This window comes from Poecilia latipinna, unplaced genomic scaffold (assembly GCF_001443285.1).
Source record: "Poecilia latipinna isolate Pla-1442-1.1 unplaced genomic scaffold, P_latipinna-1.0 Scaffold8, whole genome shotgun sequence".
NCBI classification, from domain to species: domain Eukaryota; kingdom Metazoa; phylum Chordata; class Actinopteri; order Cyprinodontiformes; family Poeciliidae; genus Poecilia; species Poecilia latipinna.
The window spans coordinates 149,726-165,939 of NW_015112624.1; the positions used below are offsets into that span (position 1 = coordinate 149,726).

The 16,214-nt window shown below is 40.3% G+C and overlaps 1 protein-coding gene across 1 annotated transcript in view; it reads right to left on the bottom strand.

The window, feature by feature from the left end:
• Positions 1–11,779, bottom strand: part of htr7c (5-hydroxytryptamine (serotonin) receptor 7c) — a 35,043-nt gene extending 23,264 nt beyond the window's left edge. Inside the window, exon 1 of the mRNA XM_015027590.1 lies at positions 11,290–11,779. Within this exon, the coding sequence (XP_014883076.1) occupies positions 11,290–11,765 (476 nt within the window). The 5' untranslated portion in view covers positions 11,766–11,779. The remainder of the gene's footprint in view (positions 1–11,289) is intronic.
• Positions 11,780–16,214: the final 4,435 nt, after the last annotated feature.

Sequence of the window (16,214 nt, forward strand, 5' to 3'; positions counted from 1 at the left end):
GTGCATGTCTGATTGTAGTCTATCAGCTCTGTCAACAGAAAACCCATTATCCTACTGCTTAGTAAATGCCTTTTGCAGCTTTGTTTAATCTTAATGAGTAATGGACCCTTCCCTTTGTCGTACCAAAAACAAAGCATGATTTATACTGCACTAAAGTCACCAAGTACTTTGCCCTTTTCTGCTTCCTGTCCCCTGAGATCGCCAGGTAAACAATGTCACGGACCAGGAATAGGAAAGCCAAACTGTGTCGAAATGCACATAAAATTACAGCACACCAGGTCGACTTCTGACGTCTTATTGTTTTCTTGCCCCAGTTCACAAAACTCCATCTGTAGATTATTACAGTAGCTTTAAAACTGAATCTTCAAACTCAGAGAACATATTATTACGTTAAAATGCTATTATTCCAGCCTTTGAGTCAGTTTATTTCAGCTGCGGTTCAATATAATGCAGGGCTTGGTTTGGCTGGAAAGATCCCAACTTAATGTTAAATATTATTCATGCAAGTCATGGCAATCCTAGGTCTTAAAACAAAAAAAATAACCTGACTTTTCTTTCTTGGGCCTTGCAGGAATTCCCCCTCTCGTATAGGCTTTGATACATAAGAATAACTTTGCACATGTTCACTTCAGCTACTTGTGCTGTAAGGAAGTTTTGTGTTTATTTTTGGCTCCATACGATCGGATGGTGGAGGTTTTTCTCCTTGTTGTCAGTGGCGACACGGATAGTCTTTGATGACATGTGGTATGTAGCTTTTTGTCAAGCAACCCCCGTTGGCCAAGTTGGCAGAATGAGCACTCGCCAAATGGGGCCTGTTTGAATATGGAAGTAAGGTAACAAACATGTTAGCGGAAAATGGGGAAAGCGTTGGTGCTTTCTCCACTGACTATCTTCCTTCGGATAAGATGATGGGTAATTTACAGAAGCAGGCACACGTCCAGCAAAGACATCCAGCAAAGACAGTTTTTTTTGTTGGATGGTCCCCATAGCAACATCTCTGAATCAACTGAATTATCTGGACATCCTAGTGAGCTGAAAGCTCACGTCTGTTCATTCAGAAGTCAATGGAGTGGGACTACTCTAAGATGCCTGGTTTAAAATTCCATGAAGTAGTAACATCATGGAGACTACCGCCACTCATTAGCTAGTACAATTGGTTACCATGGAAACTGAATGCAAACTGGTGGATGGGTGTGATTGCAGACCAACGAGTTACACTGATTTGTTATTAGACAACTGCTCCTGCTTCTTGGGCATCAAAAGATGTAACGGGTGCCACTCTCCTACCGACGACTGTCTAATCTTCTACAAGATAAACAAGACTGAGCCGTGGTTTACAGGGCACAGAATATGGCAGATGTGCCTAAACAATGATGGAAACTTCAAGGAAGGAACTAACAAAATGCAAAAAACTGACATCCTATCAACAACCATCCTTTCTGGAGCCAGAGGTCAATGGGTCAGAGGTGGGTTACACCATGTTCTGCTCACCAGATTGTTACAGACACACAGGAAAGACAGTCACTTGAACAATCACACCCAAGGACATAATGTGTTTAGACATTTAAACAGTAAGGGCTGTGATTCAAATCTGAATATCCCAACATAAGCTTTTTATTTTCCTTTTCCTGGAGGTCTCTGGTGTCCCTAAATTATTGAGCTTCTCTGGCTACTGACAAAAATGCCAGGATGAGAAGATTTGTGATTGATCGTTAGATGTGCCCCACATTGTCGCTGATTAAGGAGAACTTCCATAAAGACAGAGTGTCTGCCTGGTAATCAGACAGTCCTGGGCCTGAATCCCAGCAGCGTCTAAGCTTGGTAATTTTCTGATAAAAATGTGAATCCCTACTGCTACTTCGAAAGGTTTTAAAAGAATGAAATGTTTGCCTTACAGTTGAAAGTCCAGGGACTCTACCCAATCTTAAGTCTACTGACATTTTGAGACCTGGAATAATCCATTTTTATGTTCCATAACGCCTAACGTGTTTTTTTTTTTTTAAGGGAATCAATGCCAGGGCCATAGTTAATAGTGGCTTGCTCCAAAATAAACTGCTTCAAATTGCAGTCACCTAAAAATAGCAACTGCCAAAGGACAATCACTGTCACAACACTAACAACATACCACTGCTATCATTTCATTTTCCTCCCATTGATTGTCTGCTTAGACATCTTAATAGGCTTCAGATCCATTTCCACATAAACCATAGAATCTAATCACACGATTCCTGAGCAGAATGTCTCACATTTTATGTGCTTCTGTAGTAAAAGTCTAATAGGTTTCGTGGTTTCTAGCACAAGCAGTACACATCAGTGATTGACTTGTAAAATACGTATTCTGATCATATGAATTTTGATGGAATCGTGCACTGAAATATCTTATTTAAACTGAAAGTCGCCTTTTCCTATATGATGTTTAACATATTCTGTGGTTATTAATCGGCCATTTCCCTGGCATTCAATCCCTGTCCTGATTAAACATTACTTTTCAAGCATGAACTGCCTTTGGTCTGATCTCGCTGGCTTTCCAGGAGATGTCCGGTACCTCTGCATGTCAGCGAGACGGCCGACAAGTGGGAAGGGAACAGTCCCTGAGAAAGTGGAGCTTAGGTGTCACATCACATCACCACAGGATGCGTCTCCTCAGTCGGGTCATCTGTGTCCGCTGCTGCGGGTGGATGTTTCCCAGCTGCACTAAGCCAGGGATGGCTCTCCTGGGACAAATGCACACAATAGCCTCACAAAAATATTCTCTGACACGGAGGAGCAGGTCGTTGCGGGAGCCGTGTGTGTGAAATCGGCTCATCAGTGACAGAGCCGCTGACGGAAACGATGTGAAGGCAGCTAATCCCACTGCCGTCTACGCTAAGAGCCCAGGCTTGTAACGTTTCTTCCTCCACACCCCCCAAACCTCACCTGCGATTTCCTGAAAGAGATTACAGGTGATTACACCTCCACCGCACTTTGTTCAGTGTGGAAAAGTTTACTTTACCCAAGTTGTTTGGGATTTTTCACTTGGCCTACATCTCATCCACCTGCTCCCACTTCACAAAATGATTTTTGCTTAACAGGGTCGCCCATTCCACATCGAGCACCTCTGATCCGTCTTCAATGCCCGTTCTCAGACCTCCAACGAACTGCGGGGAAGGAACTCCCATCACTTCCCTCTGTTGTGAATGAATCATTCATATTAGGCTTTGCATTATTCAACATACAACATATTACTCTCAGCAAAGGTTAAAACTGACTTGAGCCAAAAAAGATGCAGGGGAATGGGAACTAAAACCACTAGGCTTTTGTTGAAAGTGCATGTGGGGATAAAGTGTCTAGTGAAAAACCGAATGTACATTAATCCAGAGAGGATGCCTTAGAAATATAAGCGTCCTCTCTTTTATTCATTCTGCCTCACTTCGACTGGGCTTTTCTGCTGTGACTGGGTCAATGTTCTGGAGCGTTAACTTCAATCTCCAGCCGTAAGTAACCACTCAAAGAAGCCAGAGGTGAACAGGACATACATAAGTATGACTTTAAACGGATGAATTTCACAATTTCACTAGAAATAAGGTAATTTAGAACGGCGAGGGGCTAAAAATAGCAAACTTTTTTAAAACTGATACTAAATTTTTCCTTTGTCTGCAATAAATTACAGTTTCCAAAGTACACACGCAAAACTGTTGGGTAATAACCCAAATGCTAGATTTGTGATGTTGCTACAGGCTCAACCAAACATTGGCTCCACAACTGTAACTCAGTTTGTTGGGTAAGTAGCAAAGAAGCCACATCATTTTTCACTGACCACCATTTTGAATTAAACAATGACCTGATCAGGCTTCACTAAATCTCTTAGAAGTAGGATACAATTATAGGTGTTACAATCGTAAGATGATGCGGTATGCTAATGCTAACACTTTGACAAAGTAAGTAAGCTCAATGTTATACAGTGTATATGTTTTGCTCCCCCAATCAAATGTATCACTTACATGCCAAATTAACCTGACAATAATACTAGATATTTGACATTTCAGTCCAATTCTAGGTGTAGGTAAGTGGGGATATAGTAAGTGGAAAATATAGTTGTTTTTAACCCAGCAGTTTTTAGATTGTAAAATATATGGTTTTTCAATTGAGGTTATTCAAGCAAGCTGTAAAACAAATGCAGTACTTTGACTTTCTTCTATTGATGAAAAATCCTGTTTTGTTCTGAGGTTGAGAGGTTCATCTTGTACCGTATTACAGTCTGTGTTTATGCATGTAAATGGCCTCCAAAGGCTCTCAACTGAATTGCTTCATCCTAAAACTATATTTAGTTACAGAAATGTCCTTTGCCTGATGCTGTAAAACGTACTAATCTCTCAGAATGTCTCACTCTTGGTATTTTAACTTTTGTTTATGGTGCGACTTAAAAATGTAAAAACAACTCTAAGGTAAAAATGAAACTGCAATGTGCCTTTCCTGTTTATTCAGACTGAAATGAGTGCTCTGCTGCTGTGTTCAGAGGTCAAGAGTTTACAAGCTGTTTATAACTGTACTAATAGCTGACGTCTAATTACATAAAAGAGTTAGACTTTTCTTGTTGGCTGAAGCTGAACTAACAAGGAAAACAAACTCTATATGGAAGGTTTTTATACATCTAATTATTAAATTTCCCTCTAACTAGATAAAAAAAAACTAATACCTAATTCACAGTTTTAGACATTAAAGAAACCCTGTGGTGTTTTAAAATATTTGCTTTGATCCACAAGTCAAATCTGGGTATCTTTAGCCTTAAAAGTTTGAAAGAAAGAGAAGTCTCTGAAGGATTGGAAGGATGTGGCCATTTATCAGGCTGTGAAGCTCCAACAAAGCTTTAGTGGCAGCCTGGAAACTGTAGCTTTCAGCGTTTACAGAGGCTTGACCTGTAATTAAGGAGGCCAGGAAAGCTTACCTTCAACTTTAAACCTATACACTATATGAAAAAGAAAAAGTATGAAGTAAAACAGGCAGACTGTCAAAAAGGACTGAACGTACACAAATACAATGGAGGCTGTCCCTGTTTTTCCTCCAGCAAATACAAAATAGGTTAATGCTGGACTAACACAACATGTGCAGCTGTGTCCGCGGCCGGTTTACTGTTGAGGTAAACACATACGACCTTCAGGTACCGCCAGATCTAATCAGACTTTGTCCCGCTATCTGTCTCTTTGAGCTCTTCAAATTCATTTGGCAAATGGTGCCCAATTTTTGTAATCCAAGATGACAATAACAGACCTTTAATTACACATAATCACATGTTTAATTGCAAATTGCTATTTTAATGAATTATCCCTACTATTCCCATTGCGAATCACATGCCAAACACACTTTGGATTGTTTAATTAAGACGACTCTGTTTCCATGGAGATCAGAAAAAAAAAATAGAAGAAGAAACGGTTTGCAGAACTGTCCGTTCCGCTTGGTGCGGAGATGAAAATAATTTCAAACTGACACTGCGTTATTACAGCATCACTGCAACCTATGTGTGGCCCCTAATCCTCAGCCTCTGTCTCGTTCTCTTTCGTTCTATCTGAGCGGCACAAAACACTTTCATACTCCAGTCAGCTTTAACACAGCTGACTGGAGCAAACTCCCTTTCCACAGCATGATAGTTGTGATCCAGTTCTTGCAGTAACATCATTAGCCCCTCAGGCGAGCCTCGGTCCCTCGCGCTCAGCTCATCCAAACGTGCCCGATTCTGGGTAAGCCGAGATAATACCTGATAGGCAAGTGGATGGAAGTAATCTGATCATCAATACCACAATTAGCGTTTGTCTTCATTGTTGTCAGTGAGGCAGAACAGCTGAAACAGCCACCTGATGATGTTTGTGTCCTTCCGGAGCAGACGTGTTATGTTTCACAAGGGCTTCGGCCTTACTCCTGATTTCATAAGAAATGCAGATCCCTTGCAAAAGAATTCGCACCCCTCGAGATTTCCACATTTTGCAGTGTTACGACCATAAATGTACTTTGTTTGGGTTTTTATGCAACAGCGCTGTACAGACCCGCCACAAAGGGAAATGAGCGAGTGGCTTTCAAAAACTACAAAGAGAAATGTCGGGATTCAGTCAGGTACTTTGATACCCCTAAATAAATAATGATAAAAATTTACTTGACAAATCTTTCTGTGCAAGAAGAAATCCATTGTCAAAAGACAACCATAAGAAGTACCGTTTTCTGTTTGCCGCAAGCCATGCACGGGGTAGAGCAAACAAGTAGAAAAACCCTCTAGTGGGATGAGACCAAAAATAAACGGCACTGCATGAAAAATGCCATGTTTGGTGCCAAAGCTAACAGTGAAAATCAACCCGTACACATCGCTCCCGTGGTAAAACACGACGGCTGCAGAATCGTGCTGTGGGCATGCTCTTCTTCAGTGACAAGTAACCTCTGCACGATCAAATGGTTAAGTTCAAAGCACATTAATCTGTAAGAATGCCCCAGTATAAAGTCCCACAGATAATTTGAGGAAAAGAACTGCACAGATCTGAAAGAGTTTGAGCTATTTTATGAATAATGGAAAAAGATTTCAGATTCTGGATATTCAGAACTGATGGAATATTCTAGAAAACATGCACCTGTAACCACAGCAAATGGTAGTTCAACAGGACTCAAGGAGGGTTGAGTACAAATATATGTTGCGTTTTTTTGAAGTCGACATTCTTGTCCTTTCATTCCAGATAAACAAAAACGGAAGTGGATTTACATTTGCGGCTAAATGATGAGAAAATGTGAAGTAACTCGGGGGGTGCGAATACTTTTGCAAGGCACTTTAAATCTAAATAGGTGTTAACGATGTCGAGTCAGGCCACCAGTGGGTCGGATTCAGGCTTCCTGTCGCTATTTTTTCACTTATAGGGGCTTAGCTTCATGAATAATTGTGGAGCGGAGTGTTGATGCGAAACGTCAGTGTGATGAATCTCATATTTATGTATGTTGTGCCGAACAGAAAAACAGGGCAATTTTCTGAAGTGAACTTCTCTCGCTGCACTTTTTCATGTAAATCCCAGCAGTGTTTGCTCGGCTCCTACTTGTAGAAGGGTGTAAAAATAGAAAGCAAGAACAAACTGTGCAAATAACAGACATGTGGGATGATGGTAAATCATCTGTAAGAGCCAGAATAGCTGTGAGGTCAGTGGGTCAATGGTCATAGCTATAGCTATAGCAAATTAATTTAGCCTGTTATACATTATTGACAGGTAGCGTATTCATTTTCTGGTCCAATGGCTTCTATGGATAATTAAAAGATGCTAGATCTGCGGTTTGGGCTTTGAATGTCAATCTTTCTCACACATAAACACCCAGTGGTGTGATGTTATTCCTGCCTTACAGTTCATTGCCTCAAAAGGTATTTGATCTTTCAGTGAACTGAAGTGGTTTGGGGCTATTCAATAAATGCAACACACACACACGCGCGCGCATACGCGCGCACACATATGTTCGCATGGCTATCTTTGTGGGGACTTTCCATTGACTTCCATGCATTTCTACAGCCTAAATCTCACCCTTATACTAACCCTAACTCTTACCAAAACTTAATTCACACCTTAGTCCTAAATCTAACCCCTGACCCAAAAACAGCGTTTCCCCTTGTGGGGACCAGACTTCGGTCCCTACAAGAGCCAGTGGGTCCCCACAACATAGTATGTGTGAGGAAAATGGTCCCCACAAGGTATTACAAACAAACGCACACACACACGACATCTCTGTGTTTTCTGAATGCGTGGCATGGGTCATGCACGTCCTTACTGAGGCAGCACCCCGAGTCCAAGGTTTTAGGGAACCCAAGATATTTGTTTTTCCATTTCTGTTCTTTTGTTGTTGTTGTTTGCTGAGATGTGTTTCTTTATTGAGTTTAATATTAAGTGTGGTGTTTTATGCAGATATCCAGTAAACAAATTATCATGTCACACTCCTGCCTCTCCAAGCTAACCCTATTGCCCAAGTACATCAGCAAGTTTTAAGAGCATGCATTCCTCCTTCTGCTTTGTTTTGGCATCACATACAGTTCAGAAATAGCTGGCATAAACATGTCAAGAAGGCCTAAAAACCCTAAACTTACCTAATTATTAATCTACCAATTAATTCCAAATAGTTGGAATGGTCAAGATTATTTCATTTAAAGAATTTAATTCTATATTGTATATTATTGAGAATGATTCCACACTTATTCAGAAGGTTCCAGTGTTTATTTCTGGGGGCGGGGGGTTATTTATTGTGATCACTTAATCGGAGAAGTTGGCCTACTGAAAAGTGTCATCATGTGCAGTGAATGCTCTCAGTCCTTGGTCCGGCCTCCTTAAGGATAGATTACTGCTTCATGGAAGCACTCACTCTCTGCTAAGGTTTTAAAGACCCCAGGTGGCTCCTAGTGTCTCTTATATTCCTCTGGACAATATCTCACAGATTCTCTATGGGGTTCATGTCATGCTGATTTGCTGGTTGGTCAGCCTCAGTAGCACCATGGTAATTGAAGCAGGTATTTGGTACTTTTAGCAGGCTGCATAGTGGCGCAGTTGCTAACACTATCCTGGGGATGAGTCTCAGCTTGGGGTCTTTCTGTATGACATTTGCATGTTCTCCCTGTGGATGTGTGGATTCTCTCCAGGTGCTCTGGCTTCCTCCCACAGTCCAAAACGTTTAACTGTTAAGTTTACTCTTCTTTCCAAACTGTCCTTAGGTAGGAGTGTGTGTGTATGGCTATGTGTCCAAGGTGTACCCCACTTCTCACCCAATGATTGGTGGAAACAGACATTATTCCATCCCCCATAGTAGAATCCTGCAAGGACAAGCAGCTACAGACAATGGATAGATGGCTGGTACTTTTAGACATGTGGGTAGCTTTCAGCATGAAGTGATCTAAAATCTCCTGGTCGACGGCTGCACAGAATTACAGAATTATGGACCAACACCAGCAATGGCAGTGTGGAAACTTCACACTGTCCCTCAAACAACATGAATTATGTGTCTCTCTGGACTCTGTGAACTGGATTTCTATAAATGACTCCACATCCAAAATGTACTTAATCTGAAACAATGACTTCACACCAAACCAATTGTCCCCATAACTCAAGTGAGACATTATCTGTGGTTCAAGAGTGATTTAATGTCTTGTAGCTCTTTGGGGTTGTTGTTGAAACTTTGACTCCACAACTACATTCATTATGAATCTCCTTCAAATGGTATTTACCCCCCATTTGGTGGCAAAGGTGAGATGGTCAGAACACACAGCTGCAGCAGACACTGTTGGAACCTTTTTTATTCAACCTAAAAAAAGATCTAGTTGAGCTAATGGATTGATAAACGGCATTTACAACTGAATCCATATACATATCTGGACACTGATACAAGTTGGGGTTTTTTTACCCGTTTACTGAAATATATTCCAATTATAATAATATAATAGACATTGACATAATGTGCAGACTCTTAGTTTAGGTCAAAGTAGCTCTCCATGCAGGTGAAATAAGTCATCATTAAGCGGTGAAAATATAGAACAAAATCTATCCCAAAAAAAAAAGTACAACATTAGGAGAGGCAAAATCTAGTTTGGCACATCCTGAAAAGAAAAAACGAAACAAAGAACCGGGTGAACTGAGCAACACAAAAACACCTGGATGTCCACAGAAGATAAGAGTGGTGGGTGAACGCAGAATCGTTTCCATGGTGAAGAAAAACCCCTTCACAACAGCCAAACGAGTGAACAACACTCTCCAGGGGGTAGGCTTGTATCGCAGGCTAACATGAAGAGAAGTCCGCATGAAAATACAAAGGGTTCACTGCAAGGTGCAAGCCACTCATAAGCCTTAAAAATAGAAAGGCTTGATAAAAAAATAAAATAAAATAAAAAAGCCAGCATAGTTCAGCTAGAACATTCTTTGGATAGATTAAACCAAGATCAATCTCTACCAAATTGCAAAAAAAAAATAAAATAAAATAAAAAGGATGGAACAACTCATGATCCAAAGTACATCACTCTGGAACAATTGTGTTTATTCATGATGTGACACAAGACAGAAGCAGACAAATTAATTCTGAGATGTTCAGAGACAAACTATCTGTTCAAGTCCAGCTAAATGCAGCTTGAGTCAAAACATTTATCTATAGATTATGGTGTCAAATATATTCAAGATAGGCAAAAAAGTGAAAAAGTTTTATCTTAAGTGGGTGATATTTTCCAGTCTTTCAGTTTTTCCAGTGGTGGATTTTTTGTTTTGTTTTGTTTTTTTTTTTTCTTAAAAAAAAAAAGTGAATTAAAAGTCGCTTTGGTTTGTAAAAACACCAGAAACCATCTAATAAAGTTATTTAGTTCAACTGTAATTTCAGAGAAATGTTAGAAAAGTTCATATTTAGCCTCAGACACTCTGCAGACTCTAATCGTCAGATGTTTTGAAGAGAAAACCTAAAATGGAACTCATGTAAAATAATTCTTTATCCACAGTATATTAAAGCATCTGATTTTGGCACATCAGTACAAAAAATACATTTTTGACTCACTTGATCAACACCTATGGGAGATCCATCAGAATAAGGAACAAAACTGCCCTGAGGGTTGTTCTTTATATTTTCTGATCTTTTTAATTTTATTTTTGTTTATTTATGTTGTTTGTTTTTTTACTTTAAATTCAGAGTATTGGCCAAGGGCACCAGTCACAACACATTGTCACTATTATTTATTGTTGCTTTTTTGTTGTTGTTTGTCTATTTTTATAGATTAAATTACTGGAATAAAGTAACATTTTAATAATTTTACAACTAACTAACATGCAGGGACACTTATTAGGGCCGTTGCATATAGAAAAAAGGAGGAGGGGTAAATCATTGCCAAAAAGTGATGTTCTAGGAAGACTTTTGTCTGAGCTCCAAAAGTTGAAAAATTCCACTCTCAAACTTTGAGATTAATCTCGAGATTCAGCTCAGAAAATGTTTAGAAAAAACTTGGAAATTTCTGTTTCAAAGGTGGAAAATTTTTGACTTTTGAAAAACAGAAATTTTCCAAATTTTCTTCTAGAGCATTTCTGAGGTTGATCTCAAAATTGCTCATTTCAAAGTCTACGATGGTCCTAATATGCCATCATATACTGTAATTGTCAAGTTTAAAAGAAATATTTACGGACTGGACACCAAAGCCGGCTCTTGCCCAGGGCCCCCTACCACCACCTTCTCAATCCGGCCGTGCATTCAGCGCACCACATGCCTAAAATCTGATGATGATGCTGCTGCTGAAAGTGACCAAACCTCTCCGACTCAGATCAGCCTAAACTTTGCAAAACTTACCTGTCCACGCTGATCACGCACAGGGTCATGATAGAGGCGGTGCAGCACATCACATCCATGCCGATGAAGATGTTGCAGAACAAGTCCCCAAATAGCCACTTGCCGCCAGTCAGATCTGTCACAATGACGAACGGCATCACCACTATGGCCACTGATAGGTCCGCCACTGCGAGGGACACCAGAAGGTAGTTCGAAGGTTGCCGAAGTTTCTTCACCACGCACACGGCGATCACCACCAGCGTGTTCCCCATCACGGTGACCGCCGTGATCATCGCCAGCATGACCCCGATAATGATCTTCTCCGGGCGCCCGAAATCCAGCAGCTGCTCCCCGCACGACTCGTTCCACTTGGCCGTGGGGCTGCTGCCGACCGTGGTGACGGACACGTTGCTGACCAGAAGCAGAGTGCCATTGATAACTTCGGCAATATCCTCTTTCTTTGCAAAAGTGGGCTCAATTACCGAGGTATTGAACATCACGACAATGACGTTTCCCGGAAAGGAGAGCAAGGGACGCCTCGCCAGTGCGCTCCAATTACGCGCATATTTGGGTTTGTGTAACCGGCTCCTGGACACTGCCCGACGGTGTTAGGTCGAACGCTTCTTCAGCCGCACCACATCACCCAGTGGTGGTGGTCAAGTGATCCGTCCCTAGAGGTTCTGTAGCTTTCAAGGATACAAAGACCATCAGTCGAGGAGGAGGAGGGGGGGGAAGCCCCTAAAATTATGGAGCTGCACACGACAAAAAAAAAAAAAAAAAAAAAAGTTGAACCGTCTAAATCTGCCTGCTTCCAGAAAGGTTTTTAAGCTTCTCAGCGCGTCACTTCTGCAAACATGGACAGTGTGGAGAGTTGCGCTGAGCAAACCGCACCTATCCGCGTGACGCATCAGTTGGAGCGCACAGACAGCCTGTCACAGCGGCGCTTTCGGTGTGATCCTCAGAGCTCAGAGTCTGCAAAAAATTACGGAACAGTTTCACAGCGCGTTTCAGCACAAGGCTCTATCCCAGAAGGGTCCCAGAATGGCAAAATTAATCCATGAGCGGTGGAATCATGAAAAAGTATTAAGCAATACGTTGAGGAAGTTTCTTCTTCAGTGTATGAGGAAGAAACTTGGATTGAGGATGTTTTTCAGTTTATGTTTCTTTTTGATTAAAAAAAAAAAAACATGCATTTTTTTTATTATTAAAAAAACAGCTGTGATTTAAAAAAAAATATAAAATAAAATAAATCACACACTTGCCAAGCTGTTAATGGCTCCAAAGACAGATTTCTGTTATTTTCGCTTTTTCGCTCTCAACTGTTTCAAATCATCACATTTAAATACCAGAGAACGACACCGTGAGTTAACAACGCGTAAATATTTTAATCATTTATAAAGGGAGTATTCCATCCAAACCAATTTGGCACAGAGGGGGTGGGTTTTTTTTTTGTTTTTTTTTTTTTTTTTTTTTTTCAGTCCAGGAACATTGGAGGATTTTTGATGACCATGTACAGATTTTTTTTTTTTTTTTTTTTTTTTTAAGACGATGCCGCAGCATTTTAATCGGATTTAAGTCCGGACTTGTCTAGGTCACTCTAAATACTTTATTTATTTATTTATTCATTCATTTTTGAGCAAATCAGATGAGGACTTGCTGATGTGCTTTGGATCATTGTCCAGCTGTATAAACCGACTGTGGTTGCTGAGCTTAATGGTAGGAACTGATGAGACAGCATCGTGTGTCACTATTCTTTTTTTTCTGAAATGCTGTGTTTGCTTTTGGACAGCATCGATATGTTTTTGGGGTAATATGTTAAATGAGCTCTTGTGCTCTTTTAGGGGTTTGAAGCTCTGCCTTTTAATGCCATTTTCTTACTGTTGAATCATAAACTCTGATCTTAACTGAGCTCTGCTGAGCTTTAGATGCTCTGGGTTCTTTTGTGACCTCCTAAATGAGTCGTAGATTTTGTTCTTGGAATGATTTCAGGAGGCTACAGTCACTCCTGGGAAGATTTATTACTATTCCTTGTCTTCTCCTGTGGATAAATGTATCTCACTGTGTTTCACTGAAGTTTCAAAGCTTTAGAAATCGATTTGTAACCCATCAGAGAGCTGCAGATTTCATTGACTTTGTTTTGCTTCTTTTAGATCCCTTAGCCTACTTCATGTTGCCAGATGGGTCCTACTTGTTTGATTTCTTGAGTCTACAGATTTCTTTAGTCGCAGTTAACCAATGGCTCAATAAGGGGGGAATTACTTTTTACACAAAGGTTGTTTTTGGAGTATTATTCTCTTTTTGAATTAAATCCTCATTTGAAGTTGCAGTTTTTATTTTAGTACCCTAAAATAAAAAATAAAATAAAACTGTAGTTTTATTGAATAATTTGGTGATCTGAAATCTGTAAGTAGGAAAATACATTTTCACACCAACTTGTCATTGTCCTACCACTTGAGAACAATGCTCTACTTTGTAGTGGTCAACCACAAAACTCTTAAAATACAAATACAAGTGGTTGTAAGGGACAAAATGTGGAAAAAGTTCAACTGTTGTCTTCTCAATGTTATGCTAAACAAACTCCAGGGTTTAGCAGAGCTTTCTTTGTACAGTGTGTAGGAATAATGTACATGAAAGTGTTTCATAAAACAATCCAGCTTTTTCCCTCGTACAGCTTGTTTTTTGGAGGAGAGAAAATTGAGTTAAGCTCTTGATATTTTGGCAAAAACTTAAAAAGAACATAAAGCACTTGTTTATAAATAAATAATATAAAGTTAAACAGAAAACATATTTCCCTCAGGAGTTCAGTGGTTCTTCAACTTTGCGTGTGTTTGCTTTTCATGGTTGCCTCCTCGATTTCAAGCACTCAGAGCAAATCAAACGAGAAAACCCAGATCTAAACGGTGTGAGACACTCAGAACATGGGATAAATATTCTAAGCACCTTGGCAGCTCATATCACAGTCTAAGCACCAGAAGCTGTGATGGTTTGTTGTTGTTTTTTTTCCTCCTCGTCCCGACTACAGGGCGGCCTGTGCTGTATCCCACAAATTTCCCTTTAGCCCTGTCATGGTTGTCCATCCCAGGATCCCAAACACTGCAGCCTACATGCCTTTTACTCACCATTACCCTCTGTGACTGACAGTTCATTGATGATTGTCACATCAAATTAGCTCTGGTGACCACTGGCAGTTTCAGCTAGACCTGATGCTGGCAGGGAAATCCATCCCGTTCAAGCTAAACGCAGCAGCAAAATCTAGATGTCAGCAGCGATAGGTCAAGACTCCTGAAAGCTCCGAGGCGAGCTCCCAGCGCTTATGTTAAACAAGCTGTCACTGTGTCAGTGACTCTGTCAGGGAGCGCTGTAGGACTTATACCAAAAGACGTGCATTGGTAGCATGTGATAATTAGAGATACGTAGAAACCATTAAATGACACCGATATACATCTTGCTTCTCTTTCTCATCCTGCTAAGCTTTGGACGACAGTCCTGCTTTTGAGTTGCTGAACTGCTGGATTGTTTCTTTATCCTTTTTGGTACAAAAAGTCGGATACGCTTTACCCGAAAGCTGATGTTGTCGATTAAAAGTAGACAAAAGCCTCAAAATCTGACTTCTTGTCACAAAATGAGAAATTGCTATGTCATACAAACATCAGATCTGAACTCCACCAAACTTTCTGGCTGTCATTCTAATCAGATTTACAAATTAATTTGTAAATTACTCGAAGAAAAAGGTGTGTGTGGTTTTTTTTAGACTCACACTCTATATCATCAATAATTGTGATATCTGTGATATCTGGAAAGATAAAACAGTTAAAGAAAAACGTAAGGATTGGTCATTCATTTCAACCCAACTATTACTTGCTCATTAATAAAGATAATAACATCCTCTTTTCAATGTATTTTATCACAGTTGTGAGGGTGTGGGTTCCATTTGTGTTTATATTTTAATTATTTGATTACTTCCTTATCTCATGTGTCTTCTCCTTCCTCTGTAATTACTTCCAGCTGTTCCACATCCTCTGATCACTCTTCTGTGCATATATTTTCTCACCTGTGTCATTGTTGGCTGCTGGATATTTACGTCAAGCAGCCTCTGTCCTTTCTTGTCTCAGTTATCCATCTTGTGGCACTTTGAGTCTTCCTCAATGTAAGCAAATCATGACACATTCTCTGCAGTCTTAACGCAAGACATTAGTCACTTTACCCCATTTCTGGGTTGAAACCACAAGCCAGTAAGCTGGATCGAACCCATAATCCAACCCTGTCATGATAAATCAATCCGAGCCTAGAATAATTAGCCCAGGACAAAATTTGCATTTGGGGGCGTGAGGTTTTTTAGCAGCTTCCCCCTTTGTCTTTCTATTTCATAACACTTGTTTAATCAGATACAATCTCTCCAATGGTCTTTTTAATGCCTGCATCATCACAGCCCTGCTCTCCATCACCATCAGCAGCAGCAGCAGCAACCCCTCAACAGCAACTTTGTACCCCATAAGGTAAAACAAAGGCTGCTTTTGCTTTGCATTGTCCTGACTTGACAAAGATATGCTATGGTGTGACTCCATATTAGATTCTTGATGAATGTGGGTTATTGATACTCCAGCTAGTTTAATTATGCTAAGTGTGTGAAAATCTTGTTCTATGTCCCCGTCTTTACCGTTGAGCACCTACCACTCCAAAGGTCTCCGCACAGCCTTGTTGCCTGGTTGAGTCACCTCCTTCCAGATGTGAGAGCATGAATAAGGCAGCTGTCTTTCTTGGCATCAAATTGCAGAGCCTGTTTTTGTCTCCATACCTTTCAAAATTCCCCAAATGTGTTTTGGGGTCAACCAGTATTGTCATGATGTTCCATGTGGGTCCATGTGACTTTTTCAGATTCTTTCTTAAGGGGTTACAAGAACATTGATCAAATCAAAACCCTACATCACTGAGATAAATGGGGCTAA